This window comes from Mauremys reevesii, linkage group 2 (assembly GCF_016161935.1).
Source record: "Mauremys reevesii isolate NIE-2019 linkage group 2, ASM1616193v1, whole genome shotgun sequence".
Lineage (NCBI taxonomy): Eukaryota > Metazoa > Chordata > Testudines > Geoemydidae > Mauremys > Mauremys reevesii.
The window spans coordinates 187,589,987-187,617,628 of NC_052624.1; the positions used below are offsets into that span (position 1 = coordinate 187,589,987).

At 41.7% G+C, this 27,642-nt stretch overlaps 1 protein-coding gene across 9 annotated transcripts in view; it reads right to left on the minus strand.

Annotated features, from left to right (window-relative positions):
* Window positions 1-27,642, minus strand: part of ZNF236 (zinc finger protein 236) — a 192,993-nt gene that overhangs the window by 14,550 nt on the left and 150,801 nt on the right. For all 9 annotated transcript variants that reach the window (XM_039521523.1, XM_039521529.1, XM_039521530.1 and 6 more), the window contains 3 exons: window positions 26,902-27,033; window positions 18,567-18,761; window positions 12,256-12,385 (listed from right to left, as the gene is read on the minus strand). In XM_039521523.1, the coding sequence (XP_039377457.1) occupies window positions 12,256-12,385; window positions 18,567-18,761; window positions 26,902-27,033 (457 nt within the window). The remainder of the gene's footprint in view (window positions 1-12,255; window positions 12,386-18,566; window positions 18,762-26,901; window positions 27,034-27,642) is intronic.

Sequence of the window (27,642 nt, forward strand, 5' to 3'; positions counted from 1 at the left end):
GGTGAGCTCCCCATCCGAGGGACGATGCGTCTGTCGTCAGGGATAGTGAGGGTTGGGGCGGATGGAACGGTAGCCCTGCACACACTTGGGATGGGGTTAGCCACCAGTCCAGGGAGCGTAGGGCACTCGGTGGAATGGTGAGTATTGTGTCCAATGGGTCCCTGCCCAGACGATAGACCGAATTCAGCCACGTTTGGAGGGAGCAAAGGCGGAGCCTGGTGTATTTGGTCACATAAGTGCAGGCCGCCATGTGACCTAGAAGGCTGAGACAGGTACGAACCGAGGTCGTGGGGAAGGTCTGCAGACCTCGTATGATTGCTGCCATTGCCTGGAATCGAAGCTGAGGCAGGTAGGCCTTGACTAGAGTGGAGTCCAGGGTAGCTCCTATGAAGTCTAGCTGCTGAGTGGGGACCAGAGTGGACTTTTCGGTATTGAGCATCAGGCCTAGACGCGTAAATAGGTCCCTGACGATGCCTACGTGGTGCTGGACTTGCGCTTCAGAGGTCCCCCTGATAAGCCAGTCGTCCAGATAAGGGAACATGCGAATCCCCCGTTGGCGGAGGTGTGCAGCGACGACGGCCATGCACTTTGTGAACACCCTTGGGGCTGTGGAGACGCCAAAGGGAAGTACTGTAAATTGGAAATGTCGATAGTTGGCTACAAAACGAAGATACCTCCTGTGGGGAGGAAAAATGGCGATGTGAAAGTACACATCCTTCATATCAAGGGCAGCCTACCAGTCTCCAGGATCCAAGGATGGGATAATGGTCCCCAGGGAGACCATGCGGAACTTCAACTTTGTCATGAACTTGTTGAGGCCCCGCAGGTCTAGGATAGGCCTGAGGCCCCCTTTTGACGTGGGGATCAGGAAGTAACGTGAGTAAACCCCCCTGCCCCTTTCCTCTGTTGGTACCTCCTCTATTGCTCCAATGGTGAGGAGTGACTGCACCTCTTGTAAGAGGAATTGCTCGTGAGAGGGGTCCCTGAAGAGGGACCGGGATTGGGGGTGGAAAGGCGGGGTTGAAACAAATTGGAGGTGGTATCCTTGTTTTACGGTGCGTAGCACCCAGATGTCTGAGGTCAGTTGGGACCACGCTGGGAGGAAGTAGGAAAGGTGGTTGGAGAAGGGAGGAAAAGGATCCTGTCCAGAAACTGGTACGCCGTCCTCGAGCGAACCTTCAAAAAGGTAGACTTAGGACCCCCCTGAGGTTTGGAAGGACCATGGTTTTGGCCCGTCTGGGGTCCTGACTGGCGCCGACGCCCACCTCGACCGCGTCGCCTAGAAAAATCTTGTCTGTGCCTAGGCACGAAGTACGGACGGTAAGGTTGGGGGCGGAAAGGTCTGTGTTGGGTCACGGGAGTATGCATGCCCAAAGTGCGTATGATAACCCTATTGTCCTTTAAGCTTTGGAGCCTGGGGTCCATCTTCTCTGAGAACAGACCTTTCCCATCAAAGGGCAAGTCCTGGATCGTATACTGTAACTCCGGTGGGAGGTTGGAGACTTGCAGCCAGGAGATGCGCCTCATGGTGACACCGGAGGCCAGAGTTCTGGCTGCCGAATCGGCCGCATCTAAGGAGGCCTGAAGGGAGGTTCGAGCCACCTTCTTCCCTTCCTCCAGGAAAGCAGCAAATTCTTGGCGTGAGTCCTGTGGGAGTAGCTCTTGAAATCTGCCGAGCTCTGCCCAGGTGTTAGGACTATACCGGCTCAGTAGTGCCTGCTGGTTTGCTACCCGGAGTTGTAGGGCGCCTGCAGAGTATACCTTCCGACCGAGCAGGTCCATTCGCCTAGCCTCTTTAGACTTTGGGGCTGGTGCTTGTTGGCCATGGCGCTCCCTCTCGTTGACCGATTGGACAGCTAAGGAGGAGGGAGGAGGATGGACGTATAGGTATTCGTACCCCCGAGAGGGTACCATGTATTTACGCTCAACACTTTTCGCTGTAGGGGGGATGGAGGCGGGGGACTGCCATAAGGTGTCAGCGTTAGCTTGGATTGTTTTGATAAACGGCAGAGACACTCTGGTGGGAGTGTCTGCGGACAAAATGCTGACTACTGGGTCTTCCACCTCCGGGACCTCCTCCACCTGCAGATTCATATTTAGTGCGACCCTCCTCAGGAGGTCCTGATGGGCCCTTAGGTCTATCGGTGGTGGACCCGAGGAGGAGGTCCCTGCCACTGCCTCATCTGGTGAGGAAGAGGATGAAGCACCTGGGACGAGCAGGTCCTGTACAACCTCTTGGTCCTGAACCGGTTCCTGCCCGAGCGATACCGGGGAATTCGGAGGATGGGCTAGCGGGTCATCCATCTCAGTCAGAGGCGGACGGCTAACTGTGGCCTCAGGAGCATGGTGCTCCGACAACGCAGCGTTGTCAACGCAGCGGGAGGCAACGGAGCACCTTGGGCCTGGTGGTATGCCCAAGGCGTCCAAAAGCCCCATTGTTGAGGGCCTTGATCTGGATGCCGGGCTTCTTGGAAGACCCCGGCGGGGACATCCAAATCACGCTCCTCAGCGTAGTAGCTGTCCACTCGGGACGACACCGATGTGTGTCTGGAGGGCCAGGGAGGAGCAGAAAAGCCTTGGGCAGATGTGCCAACGGATCTTGTTCCCCTACGCACCAGGGATCGGTGCCATGAAATGTCTCGGTAGCGAGAGAGAGATCGGGACCTGCGACCGAGCCGGTGCCGGGAGGTCGACCGAGATCTCGAATTCTGGCGTCGTGAGTGGCTCTGGGAGGTACGGTGCCTGGAGCGGTACCGGGATCTGGAGCGGTGCCGGGAGTAGCGAGCCGGGGAACGAGAGAAAGATCGGTGCCGCGAGTCTGACCAGTGCCGTGCGACTGAACGGTGCCGGGACTGTGAGCGGTGTTGAGATCGGCGATGAGAGCGGGAGCGTCGTCGAGACCTGGAGCGTCCGTGAGACTGCGATCGTGAGCGGTGCCAGTCTGCTGCGCTGACAGACGGAGGTCTAATCAAGGCTGGCTTGCCAATCGATTGGATCACCCTCACCAGCGGTGCCGGGGGTGGAGGCAATGCCGAGTCTGTCAGGGCGATCAGGTCTTTCGCCGCTGCGAATGCCTCCGGTGTGGACGGTATGGTGAGCTCTACCGCGGCATGTGCCGGGGAGGTCACCGGTGACGGACTCGACGGCCTTTGCGGGGCCAGAGTCGGCGGTGCCGGCCTAGTCGGCGCCGCGGCGGGTGTCGGCGCCGGGCGTTCTGACCTAGGCGCACTCTCTGGCCTCGATTCAGGTGGTGCCGAGGCGGCAGTGGGCTTCGCTCTCTTTACCCTTGGGGAGAGGGAGCGCCTCGGGCCCGATTTTGGTGCTGGCGATGTCCGGTGCCGAGAGGTCTTGGGTAGACTGGTACGGCCTGGTGCCGAGGCGGTGCTCCTAGTCTCCGACTGAGCAGCGCTCAGTGCCGAAGATGGAGGGGTGAGAGCCGCCTCCATGAGAAGCTGTCTAAGTCTTATGTCCCGCCCCTTTTTAGTGCGTGGCTTGAACGCTCTGCAAATGGGGCACTTAGCAGTTAAGTGCGATTCCCCGAGGCACTTCAAACAGGAGTCGTGTGGATCTTCTGTTGGCATCGGCCTGTGGCAGGCCGAGCACGGCTTGAAACCCGGGGAGCCGGGCATGTGCTCCGGCACCGGGTGCAGGGAAGGAGCTAATCCCCGAACCCCTCTAACTAATACTACTCTAACTATACTATTAAACAGTAAATATAACTATATAATATATATAAGTAACTATATACACAATAATGAACGAGAAAACTACAAGGAAGCTAGGGAAGTGGAGGTCAGCTAAGCCGCGCTCCACTGTTCCAACGACTGACATGGGCGGTAAGAAGGAACTGAGGGATGGATGGGTCGGCCGGGGTATATATCCAGTGCCATAGTGGCACCACTTCAGGGGGCGCCCGGCCGACCCACTGAGTGTTGCTAGGGTAAAAGTCTTCCGACGAACGTGCACGCGGCGCGCACACACCTAACTGGAATGGATATGAGCAAGCACTCGAAGAAGAACTGGGTTTTTCTGTCTGGAAAAGAGAAGACTGAGTGGGGACATTATAACAGTTTTCAAGTACTTAAAAGGTTGCTACGAGGAGGAGGGAGAAAAATTGTTTTTCTTAACCTCCGAGGATAGGACAAGAAGCAACGAGCTTAAATTGCAGCAAGGGAGTTTTAGGAAAAACTTACTATCAGGGTGGTTAAATACTGGAATAAATTGGCTACGGAGGAATGTGCAATCTCCATCATTGGGGATTTTTAAGAGCGGATTAGACAATACCTGTCAGAAATGGTTTAGACAATACTTAGGCCTTGTCTACACTACAGGGAAAAGTCAATCTAAACTATACAATTTGAGTTACGTGAATATGGATTCTTCCCTGCAGCCCACATCTGTGGTAGTCACCTCATCTCACCCTGCTCCCTGAGCTGGCTAGACAGAATTTTCTTCATCTTTAAATTCTCTCTCCCTCTCTCCTTCTGAAGTGCTCAGAAGCTCCTGCCTGGGCTTTTCTGCATTCGAGTCATGGCTCCTGGAAGCAAAGGGAGGATTTGACTTATGGATCCAAATCTGAGGCCTGTACCCTGGGGTCAGCTTGCTGTGAATATGCAGTGCAAGATTTGCCCTTTGCAGAACCTGTAAATGCTGCCATAGGGAGCACTGTTTGCATAGCCTGGTGTTTGAAGACATTGCAATCCTGGAGACAAGGTGCTGCAGCAGATTGAAACCACCATGCTGCCAAATACCTGCTTGAGGGTGGGCAGATAATTCACTATTTCAAGAAAATGAATAAAAATTAAAGTTATAAAACAAAATTGTCAAGAGAAACTGAACCACCAGTTCAAGGCCAGGGCTTTGTCCTGGGCCCTCCAGCAACACAATGCACCACCTCTGAATTGTCCCTCACTTGTACATTAACCCATTAGTGATGAACGATGAGAAATATAAAGTACATCTTATAATAAAATTCTTTTACAGCACTTACCACCATAAAACTTGAGACCATTTTTTTCCTATTTAAGTATAGTAATTAAAGCCCTGAGAGCTATTCTCATGCAAATTCTACATATTAAAATGTCATCTGAATGACACCTGATAGACACACAGACTTCCAGCACTTCATCAAGAAGACTGTTCCTATAAACACTTTTTTTTTTGTGGCATTGCAGAACAGTCCTAATTAGAAGAAAGCAATTTTCTCAAAATTATATTGCCTAATTCATCTATAAACACCTTTGGAATCTCTGGATGTCTCTATTCCAAGTATTCATGGGCTTCTACTTGGTGAACCAATCACATTTCAGACTACTTTAATTTTATTTCTTCATGAACTCCAAGTGAAATTGTAGCTAGAAACCATATAGAAATCTAGCTACTTAGACTAGAAAAAAGGCCAACAAGCTAAAATGGAATAAGAAGCCCAAAGTTCCCTTTTATTCTGGGATATCAAGAAATATCAGAAATAAAAACTTTTTGTCTGATAACATCAAGGAACTTTTTCTATTGGTCCCAATTGAAGCATGAATGGACACTGTTGCCTAGTTAATGGAAAAGGATGGAGGAGAAGGAGTTAGTATAGTATGGAGTGAAACTGAATAGAAAAAGTTCATTTATTTCCAAAATTCACTTATCTGAGACAATTCCAGTTCATGTCACTCAAAAGAAGGATGAAACGTACTCAAAAGGGACTGAAGGAGGGAATAAGTCCACACAGCACAATTCAAGGTTCTTATTAATTGGGTTTGTGTAAAATGGTACTGTAACTAAAACTGCAACTTGAAAAATCAATTAATAAGGAGTATAGCAGTAGGAATATACTACCGACCACTTGACCAGGATGGTGAGTGACTGAAACGCTCAAGGAAATTAGAGAGACTACAAAAACAGAAAACCCAATAATAATGGGGATTTCAACTAACCCTATGCTTACTAGGTTACTCACTACAGGACAGGATGCAGAAATAAAATTTCTAGACACAATTAATGACTGCTTCTTGGAGCAGCTAGTTCTGGAACCCACAAAAGGAGAGGCAATATTTGATTTAGTCCTAAATGGAGCATAAGATCTGGTCCAAAAGGTGAATATAGCTGAACCACTTGGTGATAGCGACCACAATGTAATTTAATTTAACAATCGGAAGGCAGAAGGGGGGGAAGAACAACAAAAGAACCCACCATAGTAGAATTTAACTTCAAAAAGGGGGAACTATAAAAAAAATGAGGGAGACAGTTAAATGGAAATTAAAAGGAACATTCAGAAGAGTTAAATGCCTGCAAGCTGCATGGAAAAAAAGACCATAAATACAGGGTAAACTAAATGTATACCCAAATGAAAAACAAAAACAGTAAGAGGACCAAAATAATACCAACATGGTTAAACAGCTGAGTAAAAGACACAGCTAGAAACAAAAAGGCATCCTTTAAAAAAATGGAAGTCAAATCCTACAGAGGAAAATAGAAAGGAGCATAAAGTCCAGAAGGTCAAGTGTAAAATAATTAGGCAGATCAAAAAAAAATTTGAAGAGCAAATAGCAAAATACACAAAAACTAACACCAATTTTTTAAAGTACATCAGATGCAGGAAGCCTGCCAACAATGAGTGGGGCCACTGGACAATCATGGTACTAAAGGAGCACTCAAGAAAGACGAGGCCATTGTGGAGAAGCTAAGTGAATTCTTTCCTTTAGTCTTCATTGCAGTGAATGGGAGAGAGATACCCAACCCTGAGCCACTCTTTTTCGATAAAAAATCTGAGTAACTGCTGCACGCTGAGGTTTCAGTAGAGTATATTTTGGAACAAACTGAGAAATTAAACGGTAATAAAATCACTAGGACCAGATGGTATTCCCCCAAGAGTTTTGAAGGAACTCAGATATAATACTGAAGAACTCACTGTGGAACATAACCTATCAATTAAATCAGCCTCTATACCAGATGACTGTAGAATTACTCACATAATGCCAATTTAAACAAACAAAAAGGCTCCAGAGACAATTTTAGCAAATAAAGGCCGGTAAGCCTAACTTCAGTACCAGACAAACTGGTTGAAACTATAGTAAACAACAGAATTATCAGACACATACATGAACACAATATACTGGGGATGAGTCAACATGGCTTTTGTAAAGTGAAATCATGTCTCACCAATGTATTAGAATTCTTTGAGGGCATCAACAAGCATGTGGACAAGGGTGATCCAGTTGGTATAGTGTATCTTGATTTTTGGAAAGCCTTTACCAAGATCCCTCACCAAAGGCTCTTAAGCAAAGTAAGCAGTCAAGGGATAAGAGGGAAGGTCCTCTCAAGGATCAGTAACTGGTTAAAAGACAGAAAGCAAAGAGTAGAAATAAAGGGTCAGTTTTCACAATGGAAAGTAGTAGTAGCAGGGTCCCTCAAGGAGCTGCACTGGGACTTGTGCTGTTCAACATATTCATAAATGATTTGGAAAAGGAGATAAAAAGTGAAGTGGCTAAGTTCGCTGATGATACAAAATTACTCAAGACAGTTAAGTCCAAAGCTCACTGTGAAGAGTTGCAAAGAGATCTCACTAAACTGGATGACTAGGCAACAAAATGTCAGATGAAATTCAGTTTTGACAAATGAAAAGTAATGCACACTGAAATAATCCCTACTATACATACAAAATGATGAGGTCTAAATTAGCTGTTACCACTCAAGAAAGACACCAGTCATCATAGCTACTTCTCTGAGAACATCTGCTCTATGTGCAGCGGCAGACAAAAGAAGTGAATAAAATATCAGGAAGCATTAGGGAAAGGGATACATAATATGATAGAAAATATCATGCCACTATATAAATCCATGGTATGCCTACATCTTGAAGGCTGTGTGCCATTCTGGTCACCCCATCTCAAAAACAATACATTAGAACTGGAAAAATTATACAGAAGGGCAACAAAAATGTTTAGGGGTAGGGAACAGTTTCCATATGAGGAGAGATGAAAAAGACTAAGACTGTTCCGCTCAGGAGAGAGACGACTAAGGGAGAATATGACAAAGATCTTTAAATAATGTAAGTGTGGAGAAAGTGAATAGGGAAATGTTATTTACCCCTTCACATAACACAAGAACCAACGGGGTACACTCAATGAAATAACATAAGGAAATACTTCACACAATGCATAATCAGCTTGTGGAACTCATTGCCAGGGGATGCTGTGAAGGCCAAAAGTATAACTGAGTTCAAAAAGGCATTAGATAAATTCATGGAAGATAGGGCCATCAATGGCTATTAGCCAAGATGGTTAGGGACATAACTCATGTTCCAGGTGTCCTTAAACCTCTGACTGCCAGAACCTGGGAACGGACAACAGGGGATTCATCACTCTATAATTGCTCTGTCCATTCTCTCTGAAGCATCTGGCACTATTTACTATCGGAAGACAGGATACTGGGCTACATGGACCATGGTCTGACCCAGTATGGCCATTATATTCACGAATATACCCGAAAGCCTGATGAAAGCATCTTTGTTTCCGGATCTTGGAATTATAATCTAAGCATCTGAATCGGTAAAGAAAATTGAAGAGAGCATTTATACAAAATAAATGTAGTTGGTCACTTATTTTCTGTATTCCCTTTGCTATTTCAAAAATTAATGTCTGACTATTAGGGCTGTCAAGTGATTAAAAAAAATAATCACAATTAATCGTGCTGTTAATAATATAATACTATTTATTTAAATATTTTTGGATGTTTTCTACATTTTCAAATATATTGATTTCAATTACAACAGAATACAAAGTGTGCAGTGCTCACTTCATATTTATTTTTTGTTACAAACATTTGCACTGTAAAAAAAACTTCAATTCACCTCATTGAAGTACTGTAGTGTAATCTCTATCATGAAAGTTGAAATTACAAATGTAAAATTATGTAAAAAAGAATAACTTCACTTAACAAAACAGTATAAAACTGTACAGCCTACAAGTCCACTCAGTCCTCCTTGGTCAGCCAATCACTCAGACAAACAAGCATTCAGTACTGGGGGGAGGAGGGAAGTAAGCAATGACTTGTGCAGGAGGAGGGCCTGGGAAGATAGTAGGTGACAATGGGGAGGAATAAGCAATAATTTGTGCAGGAGGAGGGTGAGGAAGGTGTCTTGTGCTGCTTCTGGAAGGGTGGTTTCTGGTACTGGGCTCACCAGGCTTGACTCCTTTTACTGAGCTAGGTGTGCTCCCTTCAGCTGAGTGAGCCCTTGTTTGCAAGGGAGGGTGGATTTTACTTCAGGGACTCATCATACTGCAGGGGAGGAGAGGCTGAGCTCGCCAGGCCCACGTTCGCTATGGGGTACCCCCAGAGCGAATGACCGGCTAGGGCAATGGGGCACGATGCAGGGGGATTGGTCCCGTGAGTGAGGGTCCGGCCAGGAACAATAGGGTACAGGCTGGCTAGGGTGACAACATGTCCTGTTTTGGCCAGGACAGGCCACTTTTTCAGCTGTCCCAGCCATCCCTACTTTTTCACCAAAATTGGGCATTTTTTCCTGGCTGCAAGGCAGAGCAGAGGGTGGCAGCTGCTCCCTGGTGATCAGCTGAAGGCAGCACTGCCTGCCAGCAGGAAAGTGGAGAAATCCGTTGCTGGCGGGCAGTGCTGGCTTCAGAGCTGACCCCTGGGTGGCGCAGAGCTTGGGGGTGGGGGGGAAGAAAGAGAGATCAGCCTCAGCCAGGGGAGGCGCGGAGGTCAGGGGTGGGGATCAGCCTCAGCTGCGGGAGGTGCGGAGCTCGGGCGGGGGGGGGGGGGAGAGATCAGCCTCAGCCAGGGGAGGCGTGGATCTCGGGGGTGGAGGGAAAGGAGCAGCACTTCCCCCCCCCTTTTTTTTTTGCTCTGCCAGCGGCACTCCCCCCATCTCCCTGCCTGCCATGTGTCCTGGTATTTTCTTCCTCTTTTCTGGTCACCCTACAAGGGAGAGCCCTGGCCATCCTGTTTTTACTTTAAAAAATATGGTCACCCTGGGTGGGTATGTGGGTGTGTCAAGATCTCTACTTTGCTGCTGGAGCTGGGATGAGAACCACTTCTTTCTCTGAAGCTTATGCTCCAATACTTCTGTTAGTCTATAAGGTGCCACAGGACTCTCTGTCACTTCTTTCTCTAGCCTCTTTTCTTCCCGCTCTGTGGTGGCAGCTTGTGTTACTGCGCCTGACCAACAGGATCTCCAGAGCAGCTCATGCTGCCCTCCCGCCCAGAGGGTCTGCAATTAACATGTGTTAAAAAAATTAATGCATTAACAGTAGTTAACTGACAGCCCTAATGACATTTCCTCTTATCAATACAATCTCTGCTCCTCTGTTACTTGCTAGTTCTGTGTTGGGAGCACACTGCCTGTACTTCCTTTCACTCAGACCTTTTCCCCCTGTCTTCCTGTTCACAGAATGTAGCATCTGCTGAAGACTAGCTTCCATACAGGCCATTTCAAGATGCAGTTTTAGATATACCATGTAGCAAGAAGTAATGGGCTTAAATTGCAGCAAGGGAGATTTAGGTTGGACATTCAGAAAATCTTCCTAACTGTCAGGATGGTTAAGCACTGGAATAAATTGCCTAGGGAGGTTGTGGAATCTCCATCAATGAAGATTTTTAAGAGCAGGTTAGACAAACACCAGTCAGGATGGTCTAGATAATATTTAGTCCTGCCATGAGGGCAGGGGACTGGACTAGATGACCTCTCAAGGTCCCTTCCAGTCCTATGATTCTATGTAAATTAGACAATTTTACACAAAATTTATTAAAGACAGCAGTGCCCAACCTTTTCAGCTTGAGGGTCAAACATTATTTTAAAAAGGTTAAGAGACACAAACTACTGAGGGGCAGAGAATTGTTCCACTCCCTTACCAATACTCAGGCACCACAAAGGGGGGGAAATAATTTAAAAATCCCATGTTGGGATCCTTCCACTATGAGAAAGTCCCTAGAAAGCACAGAGTTATCTCCTATATCTCCCTCCCTGCAGCCTCTGGTGCAGAGGAGCCTGCAGAGGGCAAGGAGAGGGTGGCTGCAGGCTGCACTCTGGTTATCCCTCAGGTGGTGCCATCATCTCTAGGGAACTACTGCCATCTGATCACCTAATGCAAATTAGAGACAGAGAATCAGGGAGCTATAACTAGAGGTTGGTTCTCAGCTTCTCCTCCTTTTTCCGCTCTCCTTGGCTGCCCTGGGTATCTAGCTGTGTACAGGAAAGGAGCAATCCTTTGCTAGAAGCTCCCCTCTGCTTGGGCACAGTGAATCAAGCTTCTGCCCTGACATCCTTAGGCCTCCCACAGCACAGCAGGTAAGCAGGAAATTGAGTATTCAGTTAGTAACTTACTTCCCAGTTTTTGCAATCCAACAGCCAGCTGGGCTGCTACTGAGCAACAGGTAGAGGTGAAAAGACAGCAGCTGCTCAGAGCTCATGCCAGAGCTGATTGTAAGGCCTTGTCCACACCACCACTTAAATCGACATGTTAAAAAAACAAAAAACAAAGACAAAAAACAAAAAAACCCTGAGCAACGTAACGTACATCTACTTAACGCGGTGTCTACACCACGCTATGTCTGTGGGAGATGCTCTCCCATCAACATAGCTTCTGCCTCTCGTTGAGGTGGATTAGTTACGTCGATGGGAGAGAACTCTCCCGTCGACTTACCATGTCTTCATCAGAGCTCATAAATTGCAGCGGCGCCGATTTAGAGCAGTAGTGAAGACAAGCCCTAAGATGTAGAGGAGGCAATGTAAGGCACCTGTAAGTGTGGTTCCTCCAACCTGTCTCCCTGTAGCAGGAACCTGAGTCACAGGTTGGACATCACTGAATTTAAAATAAATTAGTGTAAATATTTTCTTGGAGAATATAGTACAAGCTATATAAAAGAAATCATGTACTTACTGCCTCTACAGTCTTGGAAAACAATCCATCACGGAGTAAGACACTAGTATTAAGTTTGAGGAAACAAATAATCTTTGAATGACAATGGAGTATGATTCATAGGACTGAATTCATGTAGGCAGACGGTGCCTACTTTGTGTGTGCACCACCACTGGCAGTTCTTTTTCTTTGCTTTTTGCTGTGTTCAGATATTAAGGGCTCTAGCTTTTCTCCAACAATCCTGAGACCTAGAAGTTTTTTTATTATTATTATTTATGAAAACTGATATTCTTATATATCCATATGAATCCAGGAGCAGCTTTCAGTAAAACATTAAATATCACAAGATCCACAATAAAATCGCAAAAGCAGGCAACAATGTAAATATTACCTGTGTGTATGCGGCTATGCCTCTCCAGCTGACTTGGTTTAGCAAAAGCCTTTTCACAAGTATCACATTTAAACACTCGTGGCTTCTGGGAACTTAGTGAAGGTCCAGCCTGATGGGTTTGCATGTGCTCCTAATCAAAATATGGAAGAGGAAATGGCTTTATAAATTCATTTTTTAACAAACATGTTTGTTTATATTTTTGGACCAATAGCAGAAGGCTTTAGTCATCAATAGAAATAAGAGTGAGGAAGATAGAAGCTGATATTCTGGTCTTTAAAAATGGCAGAGGTCATTTTCTAAATGAAATCTGAGTAATGGTTGAGTGATGTAAGAAGATGTTCTTTGTCATTCCATGTAGTTTATATACTTTTGTTATCACAGTTAACAGGCTAAGCATTCATCTGGCATTTGAGAAGTCCATTCTCACACCCAGAAGGCATATTTTTGAGCAAATGAGATTCAGCCTTCAACATTTGGTTCACTGTAGTTATTAATGGTGTTTATAATAGGTATTTCTGAAATACACTGCAAATGGTGGATTTTTTATTGCTTTGTGTGTTAACTGAACATATGGGGTAATCTTGTACATATTAGACAGCTGAAGCAAAATAAAGCCATCCATTTGTGCGATACTATTCCTTGTAATTGTTTCTATGTTTTCTTTAACCAAATCCCTTTCCTCCTCACTGTTTACATCTAGAACCCACAAAAAGGGTTTCTAACAGAAGCAGCTTCTGGGATTCTTGTAGTATTCAATACAATGTCAAATTCTGCCCACAGATATAAGCAAACAAAACTTTATAGGACACAATTTTCAACGCTTCATTTTTTACATATTTGATCCCACATGACTCATCCTTTTAACTCTTCTCTGATGCTGTATATGCATGGGCATGCAGGCACATTAAATAATATCAGGAATAATGAATCATCAGGGATGATTAATCATTTTGCACACCTTGATGCTCTGGTTCCACAAATTACATAATCCACTAAATATGATCACAACTAATTCTGACCATGCAATGCTTAAGCTCCTCCTATAAAGACTAAAAAAATTCATATCTGATAATTTTGTCTCTGTTAAATAGCATCTTCAGAACTTCTGGAGATTAATTAGGTCTTCTGCAGAATTTGGAGACAGCTGAAACTTGTTGCTTAACAACTACACCTATTTTGTCATGCCCATTCCATTTGGCCACCAGATGAATGCTTCCAAAACAATAAACTTGAATCATAACTTGCTAAAATGGGATGAAGGATGTTGACAAATTGGAGCGGTTCAGAGAAGAGCCACAAAAATTGTTAGAGGTTTAGAAAATATGCCTTATAATGAATGACAGACTCAAGGAGCTTAATCACAGAAAAGATTAAGGAATGACTTGATTACAGTCTATATGTACCTAAATGGAGAAAAAAATATTGAATAATGGTATCTTCACAGTCTGGCAGACAAAAGTATAACACAATCCAATGGCTGGAAGTTGAAGCTAGATAAATTCAGACTGTAAATAAAGCGTACATTTTTAACACTGAGAGTAATCATTGGAGCAGTTTACTAACACCTAAAATCAAGATTGGATGTTTTTCTAAAATATATGCTCTGGAGATTATTTGGAGGATGTTTGGGCCTATGTTATGGTGCAGGTCAGACTAGATGATCACAATAGTATTTTTTGGCCTTGGAATCTACGAATCTATGAAATTAACATCCCTTGATTAAAACTGCTCGAAACATTTAAACAGCTATATAACTGGACTAAACCTTAGTCAATTGGGCAGGATGGACAAGTGAAGATGCTGTTTAGCAGAAAAAAATTACACAAAACATTTTAATTTTCAGCCCATCGCATCTTAATTAGTCCCAACTCCGTGACTTCTGAGTAGTGAGCAGTAAGAATAAAATGACTATTATGAAAAGATATAATCAGAAAAATGTATTTGTCATAAATATAAATAATCCCAAGTAGTTATCATAATGGGTTAGCCTCCCTGACAAAAACAGACATTTAGAGGCTCTTCTGGTGTAGCAGGGAATTTCTATACTCAAGATGCTGATATTTACCTAACAGAATTGGATGTGATCTCTTCAAAGAATTAGTTGCTTAGAGGTGATCTAAGATTTTCTTATACTCTCCCTTGTAAGCCTTTGTACCAAGATGGTCTGGGCCACTTGCAGATCTAGGCATCTGTCCCCCACTTCTGAGATGTCTTGCTCAAAAAAGTATGAGTTGGCTGTATTTCCATGGGTGAATAAATCCACTTGTGGTATCCCCAAAATCTTTTTGGTTTTTATTTGGAATACTATTTTGTTCAGGGCCCATTCTGAGGTGTCTCTCCTCCAGCAGCAAACCAGGTAGCCTTTTGATGTGCAGGAATCTTATGAAAATCTATTTTATTGTATCTGCTGAACTTTTTCTAGTGTTTCATTTTCAGAGGCTAACTCCTTGCTTTTCCCTGGGTATGTAGATATGCTATTGTTGTGGTGCTGCCCAATTGATTAGATGCCCCAAGCCCTTTGTGTTCAAATGTTTGGAATTAAAAACAGAAAAGCTAAGTCATACTTAGTTTTTTTTCCTGTTCTGGCCAATATCCCTGGATTGAAAAATTGTTGGACATAGGCTCCATAAACGTATATGCTCACATTGGCTTTGATCACCTTGCAGTATGACCTTGCATGAGGCGACTATGTGCATTCTTCATTTCTTCCACCAAACGGAGGTAACTTGGAGGGAATCAAATTTAGTGACTACTGTTCCTCACTGTTTTACATTGAGGTCAAATGATTGGAGTGGTCTTTTATACAGCCTTGCCCAGGCAGGATCCCAATACATGACACCAGTGGTAATAGACAATGTATACTGAATTGCTGGGACTGGATCTCTTTGAATCTACAAGGTTTTATCTTGGAATTTAACTCCTGGGTTAGAACAATTATGTCCCAGACACATAGGGGGTATTTTCTTTCCTAGGTAGTATATTCTCTGGAATTCGATTCAGTATACTTCAGGTTCATGATGTAGCCATGTTCCTAGAGAACTATTTGGGCTCTCTGTATTGCGATCATGGAGATCTGACTCTTATCAGTATGTTATCCAGAAATAGCTAACAGATGGGTGCCTGATGACCACCTCCCTACTGGCTTTGTGAAAAATCCTTGGAGTTAACAACAGGTGAAAAGAAAGTGTTTTAAACTGGAAGTGGTGTCTTATCTATATGTAAATAGAGAAACCTGCAATGACAACCTCCAAACTTGCAGGTATATTTTTACCGGCTCTTACATGGGGAAATAGTCTCCTGAAGAGAATGCAACTGTTAACATTTCCATTCTGAATCTGGATTTCTTTATATTTGTTGTGATGTTTGTGGTCTAGTAACGCCCTCATTTTGGGATCTGTTTTTTACCATGAAGTCATGGTAGAATCTTTCTGGTAATGGGACAGTTCCTTTGGCCCCAAGTCAGAGAAAATACAGCACCTTTGTTGTTGTTGTTCTTGTTGAGATAGTTTGATGTTTACCGGGATTGAGAGAGGGAATGATTATGAAAAAAAGAGATTGAAGTTTAAACTAATCGATGAGTGAACCCTCACTGCAGCACAGGATTTGTCTTGTTTGTTGAGGCTGTCAAACTGGATTGGAAGCAAAAGAAGACTGCTTCCCAGGACTTTTACTGACATGCAGTTCTTTTTTTTTTTTTTTTTTTGCCAGTCACCAGATGAGAAGGACCTCCAGTGTTTCTGTTCCAGGCATCTACTTCCAGTGTTTCTGTTCCAGGACCATCTTTCTATTGGTTTCCATATTTCTTTTGGAATATGTTCCTTAGAACAGGGCTAAAGAACTACTTCCTGTAGCTGGGATTGAACTCTTTCTCTGTGGTTCTTAGAAGAATGAGACAGGGAATGTTTGTATTTTCCTATATTCTCTGCTATTTTCATACATGGGTTTCAAGTATACTTTCATCAGAAAACACAGGACCTGCTTTAAGTAGTTATTTGCTGTCCAGTGTCTGAGTCATATTTGCATCCTAGCAACTGAGGAAGTTAGAGGCCACAGCCTCACAGGAAAATGCATTCAGGTGTGTTCTATGAAGGATATGGTTACTGTAATCTCTCATTATGAAGAAACTTTACCTGGTTAAGGGATCTGCATAAGGTTGCTCTAGCACAAAGGTCGGTAACCTTTCAGAAGTAGTGCGCCGAGTATTCATTTAGTCACTCTAATTTAAGGTTTCGCGTGCCAATAATATATTTTAACGTTTTTAGACGGTATCTTTCTATAAGTCTATAATATATAACTAAACTATTGTTTTATGTAAAGTAAATAAGGTTTTTAAAATGTTTAAGAAGCTTCATTTAAAATTAAATTAAAATGCAGAGTCCCCCGGACCAGTGGCCAGGACCTGGGGCAGTGTGTGTGAAAATCAGCTCACGTGCCGCCTTCGGCACGCGTGCCCATACGTTGTCTACCTCTGCTCTAGCAGATCAAATGTGTGCCACAGCTGCTTGTATCAAGACAGTGACAGATTCAAAACTCTGTTGCAAAGTGAGCTTTCAAAGAAGCCATCTCTGTATCTGCCGTTGAGGTCAGGGTCAGATTCCCCTTCAGACCAATAAAATTTTATAAAAATCTCATTAGGTGTTTACAAATCCTCTTGGTTTTAAGTGAGACAGTATCACTTACCTAATTATATTCTCCAGATAATTTTGACATGGCAGGTTTGCTTCCCTTTACCTGGCCGAATACCCGGCATTTCTGCACAGGGTAACAAAATAGGAAGGGGTTAATAGTCTTTCCTGCCTGTCCTGTTCCTTCTTTTCAAGTTTGATGCAAAAATAGCTGTTTTTTCTAGAAATAAGCCTGATGAGTAGTGCAATCTCAAGTTTTTTATTTCAAGGTTTCTTCCTTTTGACATTGCTCAGCTTTTTGTGAAGGTCCATGCCTTGTGTTTAAGAATGGAGTGCCTTTAAAAAGAAAGTTAAGCTAGTAACAAGCCAGTTTCTCTTCCCCATCTACCTCCAAGGAAAGGAAAATCTATTTAAATATGATTGTCTGACAATTTTGCATGTTTGACAGCATGTCTGCCTGTTTCCCCAGGCTGGAGAGTACCCTCTTTAGTATTAGTATTAAAGTAGGGACTGCATGAGTTTTGGTAAAGTTATCTTAAAGAAGAGCTGTTCTTATAGAGTGGAGGTATTGGCATTTACCTCAGTCTGAAATGTAGAAAGATCATCTACATCAGAAGTGCAACAATTTTGTAGATGTAGCCTTCCTGATACCTGTACTGAATGCTCCATGCTTGCTGCTGAAAAATTCTTGCTGTGCTAGAATTTTTCTGGAACATTATTTATATGCCATGGTTTTATGAAGGTCATCTGTGGACCGAGAATAAGTCTGGCAGAGCTCACTCTTTGCCGAGGAAAGGAGGGGAACTTCAGAGATGAATTTTTGCCTTTTAGGAGAGTATTTGTTAACCTAGCCACATACAGCAGCGAAAGGGAGTGGCAAAAGAGCACTGAGAACAATAATTAGAAAACTCCAAAGTAAAATAGTATTTACTCCTCCTTGTAAAGTCCAAATACTATGAGACTGCTCACTCTTTCCAGAAATTCTGAAAAAAAACACTAAGACAATAGTAACAAAATAAGGAAGTTAAAAAAAAAAACACTTTGGAAAGCAGGAGCTTTCATACTTGCTATCTGCCTTGATGCAGAAGGCAGAACAACTGAAAGTCAAATAGACCTGGGTACTAAGCCACAAGCCTCACCGGTCTCCATATTCTGCAAAGAGAGGAGACACCCAGAAGTCAGGACTAATGGAGATGGTCTGAATTAGATCTGCAGAGTTAAAGTTAATTTCTGTTTCAATACATTTCACCTACAGAATTAAACACCATTAGAAAACTGAAATATTGAATTAATAGTCTATTTGAAAATGCAAAACAATATAATTCCCCACAAATATATTTGTTTTGGTATTTTTAATAATTCTAGGGGTACTACCCCACAAATATATTTGTTTTGGTATTTTTAATAATTCCAGAGGCACTATTATTTACATGCCAGAGTATTTCAGTAGAGATCTGCAGTACAAAAAGATATATCTATTGCTACAGAGAGATAAAGAGAGCGTGCGTGTGCAAGAGCGAGAGATTTTTGCATAGAAAAGCTCATGCGATGCCTGTCTTGCGCCCTAATACCAAAAAGGAAAGATTAAGCAGATGACAAGTATCTTTAATTCATTTACATGACTAAAAATCTAGAGCAAAAGAATGAGTGAACATATTAACCGGGAATTATGTTATTACCAAGTACCTTGAGATGTGTTGCCCGTTTGAAGGCTTTATTGCAAACATGGCATACATGAATTCTCTCCTTGCCATGAACCTCTTTACTGTGGTGCATTAACATCGTGGCTGAAGAAAAGGTCTGACTACATTCAAAACATTGGTGTACACGGCCCTCCTTTTCTTGATTACCCTTAGTCAGGTTAGAAGAAACCTCAGCCACCTGTAAAAATTTATAAAACATGATTATACATTCAAAATTGGAGGAGGACACTCTCAGAAATCAACAGATTTATGTTTTCTTGTTATGTACTCTAATCTGATCAATGTATTTTCAAATGAATCAGATGAGCTGGGCACCAAACATCAATAAAAAGAACAGAACAAGATTAGGGGGAAATATAAATTTGTGTTTGGTCATTCCTCCTATGCCTCTGGCAATTTTTTTAAATGCAAGATTCACTAAATACATGCAATATCTGAAAATAAACAGACAATATATTGTGGTATTAAGGGTACATGGTGTGCATGCAGTCAAATCTATGGAGATCTAATTCATAATATTCTTTAGGTAGAAGAGATTTTAAAAATCACATATTTCAGTACTGGGAAGAAAAAGGGCAAAGTAGATAATTGCTGCTTCCTAAATTGTCACTAAAACCTTCCAAAATATATAAATTGTCTTACAGGATAATTTCCTTTGACTTATGTCCCTATCAATCCACTACAGTGGATTCCCTCTCTGTGAGCAAAGACTAGAAGGAGCTCAAGCACTGTGCCTGAAAGGTCCAGGCTTATATCCTAACTACCTGGCGTCCCACCAGGAGAGTACTTTCAAAGCCATAAACAATAACTCAGATTAAATATTTAATTGTGAATTATCTTTTCTGTGAACTACTGTATGTACACAAACTATCCTTGAAAGAGTATTGGAAAAAAACAAGATGTAGTCAACTGCTAGCCTTGGGAGAGTCCTTATTGAAAGAGACATTAATCAAAAATATCGGGTAAGAGATTTTCCAGTCCTCATGCTATCCTATTCTCCCCACCTTCCCCAATCTATTTATCACTAGGGAAGATAGTGAGAAGTAAGACTTATCAAGAGTACAAGGGTAGTAATTTAGAGAGAGAGAGAGAGAGAGAGAGAGTGTGCATGAGAGAGAATATCAGAAATAAAGTACATTTTGGTGAAACCAAGTCAAATGACATGCCTCCAGCTTTCATCCAGACCACACCACTCGATCCATTGTCTACAGCCAAGCTCTACGATACAATCGCATTTGCTCCAACCCCTCAGACAGAGACAAACACCTACAAGTACTCTATCAAGCATTCTTACAACTACAACACCCACCTACTGAAGTGAAGAAACAGATTGACAGAGCCAGAAGAGTACCCAGAAGTCACCTACTACAGGACAGGCCCAACAAAGAAAGTAACAGAACGCCACTAGCCATCACCTTCAGCCCCCAACTAAAACCTCTCCAGCGCATCATCAAGGATCTACAACCTATCTTGAAGGACGATCCATCACTCTCACAGATCTTGGGAGACAGGCCAGTCCTTGCTTACAGACAACCCCCAAACCTGAAGCAAATACTCACCAGCAACCACACACCACACACCAAAAACACTAACCCAGGAACCTATCCTTGCAGCAAAGCCCGTTGCCAACTCTGTCCACATATCTATTCAGGGGATACCATCATAGGACCTAATCACATCAGCCATGCCATCAGGGGCTCATTCACCTGCACATCTACCAATGTGATATATGCCATCATGTGCCAGCAATGCCCCTCTGCCATGTACATTGGCCAAACCGGACAGTCTCTACATAAAAGAATAAAAGGACACAAATCAGACGTCAAGAATTATAACATTCAAAAACCAGTTGGAGAACCGTTCAACCTCCCTGACCACTCAATTACAGACCTAAAAGTCGCAATATTACAACAAAAAAACTTCAGAAACAGACTCCAATGAGAGACTGCTGAATTAGAATTAATTTTCATATTGGACACCATCAAACTAGGCTTGAATAAAGACTGGGAGTGGATGGGCCATTATACAAAGTAAAACTATTTCCCTATGCTTATTTCTTCCCCCCCACCAGTTTCTTACATCTCCTTGTCAATTGCTGGAAATGGGCCATTTTCATTACCACAACAAACAGTTCTTTTTCTCTCTGGCTGATAATAGCTCACCTTAACTGATCACTCTCCTTATAGTGTGTATGGTAACACCCATTGTTTCATGTTATCTGTGTGTGTGTGTGTGTGTGTGTGTGTGTGTGTGTGTGTGTGTGTGTGTGTGTGTGTGTGTGTGTGTGTGTGTGTGTGTGTGTGTGTGTGAAAGAGAGAGAGTGTGAGATACACACACACAGATAACATGAAACAATATATCTTCCTACTGTATTTTCCACTACATGCATCCTATGAAGTGGGCTGTAGCCCACGAAAGCTTATGCTCTAATAAATTTGTTAGTCTCTAAGGTGCCACAAGTACTCCTGCTCTTTTTGCGGATACAGACTAACATGGCTGCTACTCTGAAACAAGTCAAATGAGTGGCCATTTTGGCAAGTGGGAGAGTTGATCCATAGTTCAAGATCACAAAGGGCAACGAGGTGGTCGGGTCAGGTGATGGATGAAATGGGATAGCAACATGGAAAATGAAGTCACTAAAGATGATTGGAGATCAAGATGAGGGGGAAAGGTAGACATCAAAATCAGAGAATAAGGTATTTGGGGAAGGATTGGGGCAGCAGATGAGAGCTATAAGTAGCTGAAGGAAGATTGAAGTCTGATGAGTTCTACTTGAAAGAGGAGTGGGAGAGAATCGAGAGACAGTCTTCAGGAAGAGGAGGAATCTGACACTCTCTGTATCATTCTTTGGGTAGGATATACAGTGTGGAGAGAGAGAATTGATACCTCTATACTAGAACACAACTTCAAAGGTCAGGGATGTGGGGAGTAGGAAGTGGACAGGACTGTGGTATTCTTTTGTAGAGGAGTGAAAAAGGGAAGAGAAAAACAGCGGTCTTAGTAAAGAAATTGGGAGCGTATGGGACCCTAAGGGACAGGAAGGGTGACAAAGCAAGGTGTGATTGGTGAGGAACAAAGGGCAATGTAGACGGGGCAAGGCTGGGTTAGATATTACTTGATGCAAAAAGAGAGGCATTATGGGATGATGGCAGCAGTGAGATGTGGAATGTCATGGAGTTGCAAGGAGGCTGTGAGGTGAACCTGGCAATGAGTGAAGGGAGAAAAAAGAATGGAAAGAGAAATTGTGATGTAGGGCAGCGAGAAGGGAAGATAGGGCGGAACAAGAGGGTGTTTGGAACAAGGTAATGGAGGACAACTATGATGAGCATGGTTGCTAGAAGTCAAAAATCAAATAAGTAGTGAAGCAATTTAAAATGTGTGTGTGGCAGGAAAAATCACATGAACAGCCAAAAAGTTAGAGCAATGAAATTCACTGTATCAATCAATTGGGATAATGAATTCATGCAAAAATTATTAAGTGACAATTTATTATGAAGAAAATAGAGGGCAATGAAACAGTTACAAATATGGAAAATCAAGTGATCAACTGATGAATCAAGATGCAGAGAATGAGACGATCAAAGGGATAATGAAGTGCTGAATCATTCAAAGAGCAGCCCACTAAATGATGAATTCATTAAGACACAGCTGAGAGGGCATCTTCAGAGACTGTTAGTATCTAAAACTTTCACTACTGAAAGATGGGATGACACCATTGAGGAGGATAAGGAAGCTGTAGAGATACGCTCCTCAGGTCCTTCAATCCTGTCCCCAGAACTCTTCAGAGATAGGAAAGATGGCAGCAGTAGTCCATTAACTCTGGATGGGTGCAATGTCCCAGCAGTGGAGACTGGGGAAGCTAGCTGTGAACAAGAGATGAGATTTTTCCACACACACCTTTCCCCAACCCGGGACAAATCTATTGTTCCCAGTGAAACAGATTTTAATGGAAAATCTTGGGCAGAGAGAGAGAAAAGCAGATACCTGGTGTAGATGGGTCCAGGCCATTGACAACCTTGAAGATTAGGATCACAACCCATAAATTATTCCAGTTTTGACCCACATCTCCTTATTTGGCAGTTTACTATTTTGCTCTATACAAATTTCTTTAAGATTTGATTATCTCTTCAAAGTAACAATGAAATGGAACAGTCTTTTCTGCCTAGATCTGAAAGATAAGTATTACTCTTTTTCCTCTTCTTTTTGTAAAAGTGTATGACAAGAGGATTAATAACACTACTACCCACTGACACAAAACGGAAATGTTGTTTTTGGCTGTGGCCCAGCCTCTTGATGCTCATTTTTTGGTTACCTTTAAAAATCTTTTTTTGTTTCTCGAGGCAAGGTGAGAGCATCTTCTTGGATGAATACGACATTACCCCCAAGTCCAAGCTTTATATTCATCTCAGAACAAGAGGTGAAATCCAAATGGCATAGTACTCCTTCATACCTTTTAGTCTAAAAACCAATGCTTTTTCCAACTGCTTGAGAGGGTAATGGATGGGGACAGCCTACTTGCTAAACAGCATTTTTTACTGAGTGGTTTCTGAAAGCTGAGGAAAATGGGGGAAACTATTTCCCAAAACGAGGGGGAAAGGTCAAGAAGGATAAACAAAAAGAAGTGTCCCTGCTTCCTTAGGAGGAATTAAAAGAGGAAAGCTTCAGGAGAACTTGAATTGCTGCATCTAGCTACTGATGGGAGGCAGAGCTAGCAGAAAGCAGAGTACTGCGGGCTTAAGCCCAGAGTTTACTTCCAAAGCATTCAATCTTCCTACAATCTTTGCACACAAGGGGAAGTTCCACAATAATTGATTGATGGAAGCGTTATACAAAATTAACTTTTCTGCATAGATACTTGAAAAAATGTGGGTAAATGACATCAGGTGATACCAGTGGACCAATGGCAAGTCCAAATATTGTACCATAGTTCTAGACAACACAAAAGCAGAATTGGGTAGGTAGTTTTGAACAACAGCTTTCCTCTATGTTGTCTGGGATATTACAGTCTAGATCACCCTTCTTAACGATCTGCTATTTTAAACCAATTAATAATTTAAGTGGAGACTGTTGCATATAATCCTTCCCTTGCGTAACCTCAAAGCATTGAGAGTCAAATAGCATTTTTACTGTAATCAGACTGTAACTGTGAGAAATTCAATACCCAATAAAAATGTCCTCATCAATTTAAAATATTTCAGTGTAGTTCTTTTATTACTAACTAGTACGTAAGTGTTTTTAGAGCTTTGAAAGAACCTTGATGGCCAAATGTAAATGCCAGATTCAGTTTGTTTAGTCCGCAGAAGAAATTCTAGATTGAAACAATCTGCTAAACCAAAGTAAAAGGTGCTAACCTGTGTCTAGACTAAAGAAGAGGTCGACATTAGGTCTGGGTTAGCTAAAACATTTTAAATAATCGGGACCTAAACTCAACCACTGAAATTTCCTCATCTAGACAAAGCCACAAACCCTATTTTTCACATATAAGGGGAGATGATGTGTGCCAGAATAAACATTTTCTGTGATGTTTTCTGGATTAATGTGTCAAGTACCACCAATGTTCTCATAATAAGCCCTCAATTTTGCAAACGTTTACTCACATGCTTAACATTAAGCCCATAAGTTGTATCACTAATACCTGTGGGACTACTCAAGTGCTTAAAATTAAGCAAGTGAGTAAGTACTTCATTCTATTAATAAATAAATAAAAACAAAACAAAACAAAAAAGGATTGCACCAAAGCGAACTACAATATGAAAAGCTTGTTCTCTGTCCAGTTTCTTGAATGCAGGTAGTCTATTCCCCAAATGGTAAGATGATTTTTAAGATTTCTTAAGTGTATAGAAGGTTAGCACAGTTAGCAAGGGAGAAAAAGTTAATTGCCTTTTATAGAGTAACCAAGGAGATTCAGGTTTATCAATGAAGAATAAAAACTGATACTTATGAATATTAGGAAAATTAATGTGTCATCTATTTGATAACAATATCCATCTATTTGTCTATTTTTACCTAACAGATTTTTTCCCACAGGTCTCTGGCTTGCATGATTTATACAAGAAATAACTAATTTAGTGAGAGTGATCCCCCACCCCCAATGGCTATGAGCAATAAGTGAGGTAAGAGGGAATGACCCTGTCATACTTCAAAATAAGGAGGAGGAGAGTAAGGCCTCACTTAGAAGAATTCAGTAAAAAGGCATTTATGTAATAGAAATGGATTTTTAACCTTGACCAATACATGTCTTTATGTTCTGGAAAAGAAAGAACACCGGTGATTAGATATTTTGTGTACATTCAATGGCAATTCCAAGCATACATGTGTATCAGACGTATGAAGGTACACAAAGTTCTGGTGTAGTCTGTTTCTATCCTTTCTTTAGCAAAGACCACTTGCTCAAAAGCAGAGTTAGAAAGTGACGCACCTTTTACCAAACAGAATTCACAATTTTTTAAAGGATTTGGAAATGAGGGCACGACGTGTCCATAAACCTGTAGATTGTACAAGTCACAGGATCTTTTCTATTTCTTTTATTTCTTCAGCACAAGTAAAATTTTCAAAAGTTTTAGTGACAGAGAGGTTGAAAGCCCATTTTCAAAAGGGATTTAGGCACTTAGGAGCCTACAAGTGAAATGGTTAAAAGTGCCTAAGTCCAATTAAAATTCAATTGGATTTAAGTGCTGAAGTTACTTAGGCATTTTTAAGAATTTTGCCCCACTTTTTTTTTAAAAGGAAATAACTTGAGGCTGCTTGAGAACTCATTTTAAAATTCAGTAATTTCTAGAATGAGATAATTGACTCAAACATGACACAGCACATATTAATGTATATGAAATTATTTAGGATAGTCATGGCAAAAGAAGATTTATAGAATTTCAATAAGAACTAAACTAGAAAACAGAAATGGTAGATTAAGTTTACTAAAGTCAAGTGCAATGTAAAGCACATTGAAAAGAATAGTTTAAACTGTAAATATACACTAATGGGTCCTAAATTAGTTGTAACCTCACAGAAAAAGATTGAAGTGTGGGCAGCAATACCAAGATGTCAGCAATGGTTAAATAAAAACAAACATGATGCTACTGTAACCTGAATGAAAAGGGAAATAGAGAAAAGTATTATACCCAATAGGCAAATTGCTGTTACAGTGTGACCTTTACTAGTGTGTTCAAATTGGTCACCTCATCTCAGAAGAGACATGGTAAGGGAAAAGAGCAGTGAAAGTTATTTGACACACTGCGATGGCGGAAATCATGCATACATTGAAAAGGCTAGGATTAGTTTGAAAAGAAGACGAGTAAAAGGAGATATATATTTGTATTTTGAAAGCATCCATTTTTAAAACAGAATTTTGGACACTACAAATATTCAAAATCAAATTTAGACCATAATTTATGCACCTTGCAGCAGTGATTATGCATGGAACTGCAGAAACTACATGCATAAATTATGTTTCTTGCCACCTGCAATATTAAAAATCTAAGTCTATATGAATTCTAAGACAAAAGCAATGGCAAGATGGAAGTTATGGATGAGAATACATGACAGTTATTCATAGTCAGTACATTATAGGGATGTTGTAATTCTCCCAAAACCGATCATTATAAAGCCAGGAAATTAAGAGTTAAGATTAAACTTAATGTTATGAATCGGCAATGCATAGATACTAAACCTTAACTTGCCTTGTACTGATGTCATACAATTATCACACTATTATGAGTAAGGTATTTTCATGGTTGTGGTTCCATATATGATTAAATTCGTTTTCAAATAATATACTTTTTATTTTCCTCCCTCCTTATTGTAATTTGATACAGAATTGATAGAAAACTTGCTAATTAATCTTTTAAAAATTCTTCAAAATGTAATACATGCACAAGATTTAAGCAAGTTTCAAGTATATGCAAAGTCTGGAGAGTCTGTATTATTCTGTTATTAAAATCACTGAGGAGGTTGGAGGGGGAAGATCTGGGAAGGGGACGAGCTTGGAGTGCCAACTTTCTTTAAGGACCCATTTTAAAGCCTGAACTAGTTAATAGATTTACTTGGAAATGCTCATAAAATTTATTCTATACTCAAAAAGTGCTGTACTTATCAAGAAGATATCAGGTATTTTTTCATAGTTAACGAAGAGCCTGAATCCCTGCTTTAAGTGCAAAATCAACATAGTCTTAACTATAAAGCTACAGCCTCCATAATAAGCTACTTTAAGATAAAGTTAAAAAATTATATGAAACTCTCTGCTTCAGGATAAACAGATCATTTTCATATCTGATTAAAGTCATGTTTTTATACATAAAAGTACACAAATAAACTACATCTACCTGATATGTTATTTCATCAGAGTTTGTAGATGCTGAATGTGGTGCATGGCTCACCAGTATGACTTGCTGTGAGCCCGAACCGCTTTGGCTGGAGAGACTAGAATCTGTGAGTAAAGCAGGGAATTGCTGACCCTATCAAAATAAAATTATTCAAGTGATTGTATTTACAAGCACAGTCAATTGTCATAATTAACCAGTAATCCTAAAAGAATTATAAAATGGGATTAAATAGAAAATCCTTCTATCATTCAAGACTACTCTTTTAAAAAGATTACTTCAAACATCAGTTTGAACAAATCATTAAAAAAAACCTAGCGCTTTCAGGCCAATGGGGGTTAAAAATATATCCAAATAAGCATATCAACTCTGCTAAATCCACATATCTTAAAGTGTCACATTATCTGAAATTAAACCACAATGTATTACTGCCACCTCCACATAGCAGGAAGTCACCAGACCAATGGTATAATACATTATATCATTACATATTTTGATATACCATTTGCATGGTATATCATGCCAGATATACATTTATAAGTTGTTTGGTAAGCCCACCATTTTTATTTTTCCAACTCAAGATAACTATTTTTCATGCAAAGCTGAAGAGATTGGGGGATATCTGGGAATGTAGTCGCCTCCACAGACTTTGTTTCACTATGTTTAATCATTGTGTGTGTGTGTGTGTGTACGTACTCACACTCCCCTAATCCATGGAAAATAAATAAGCAAACAACTTAGTCC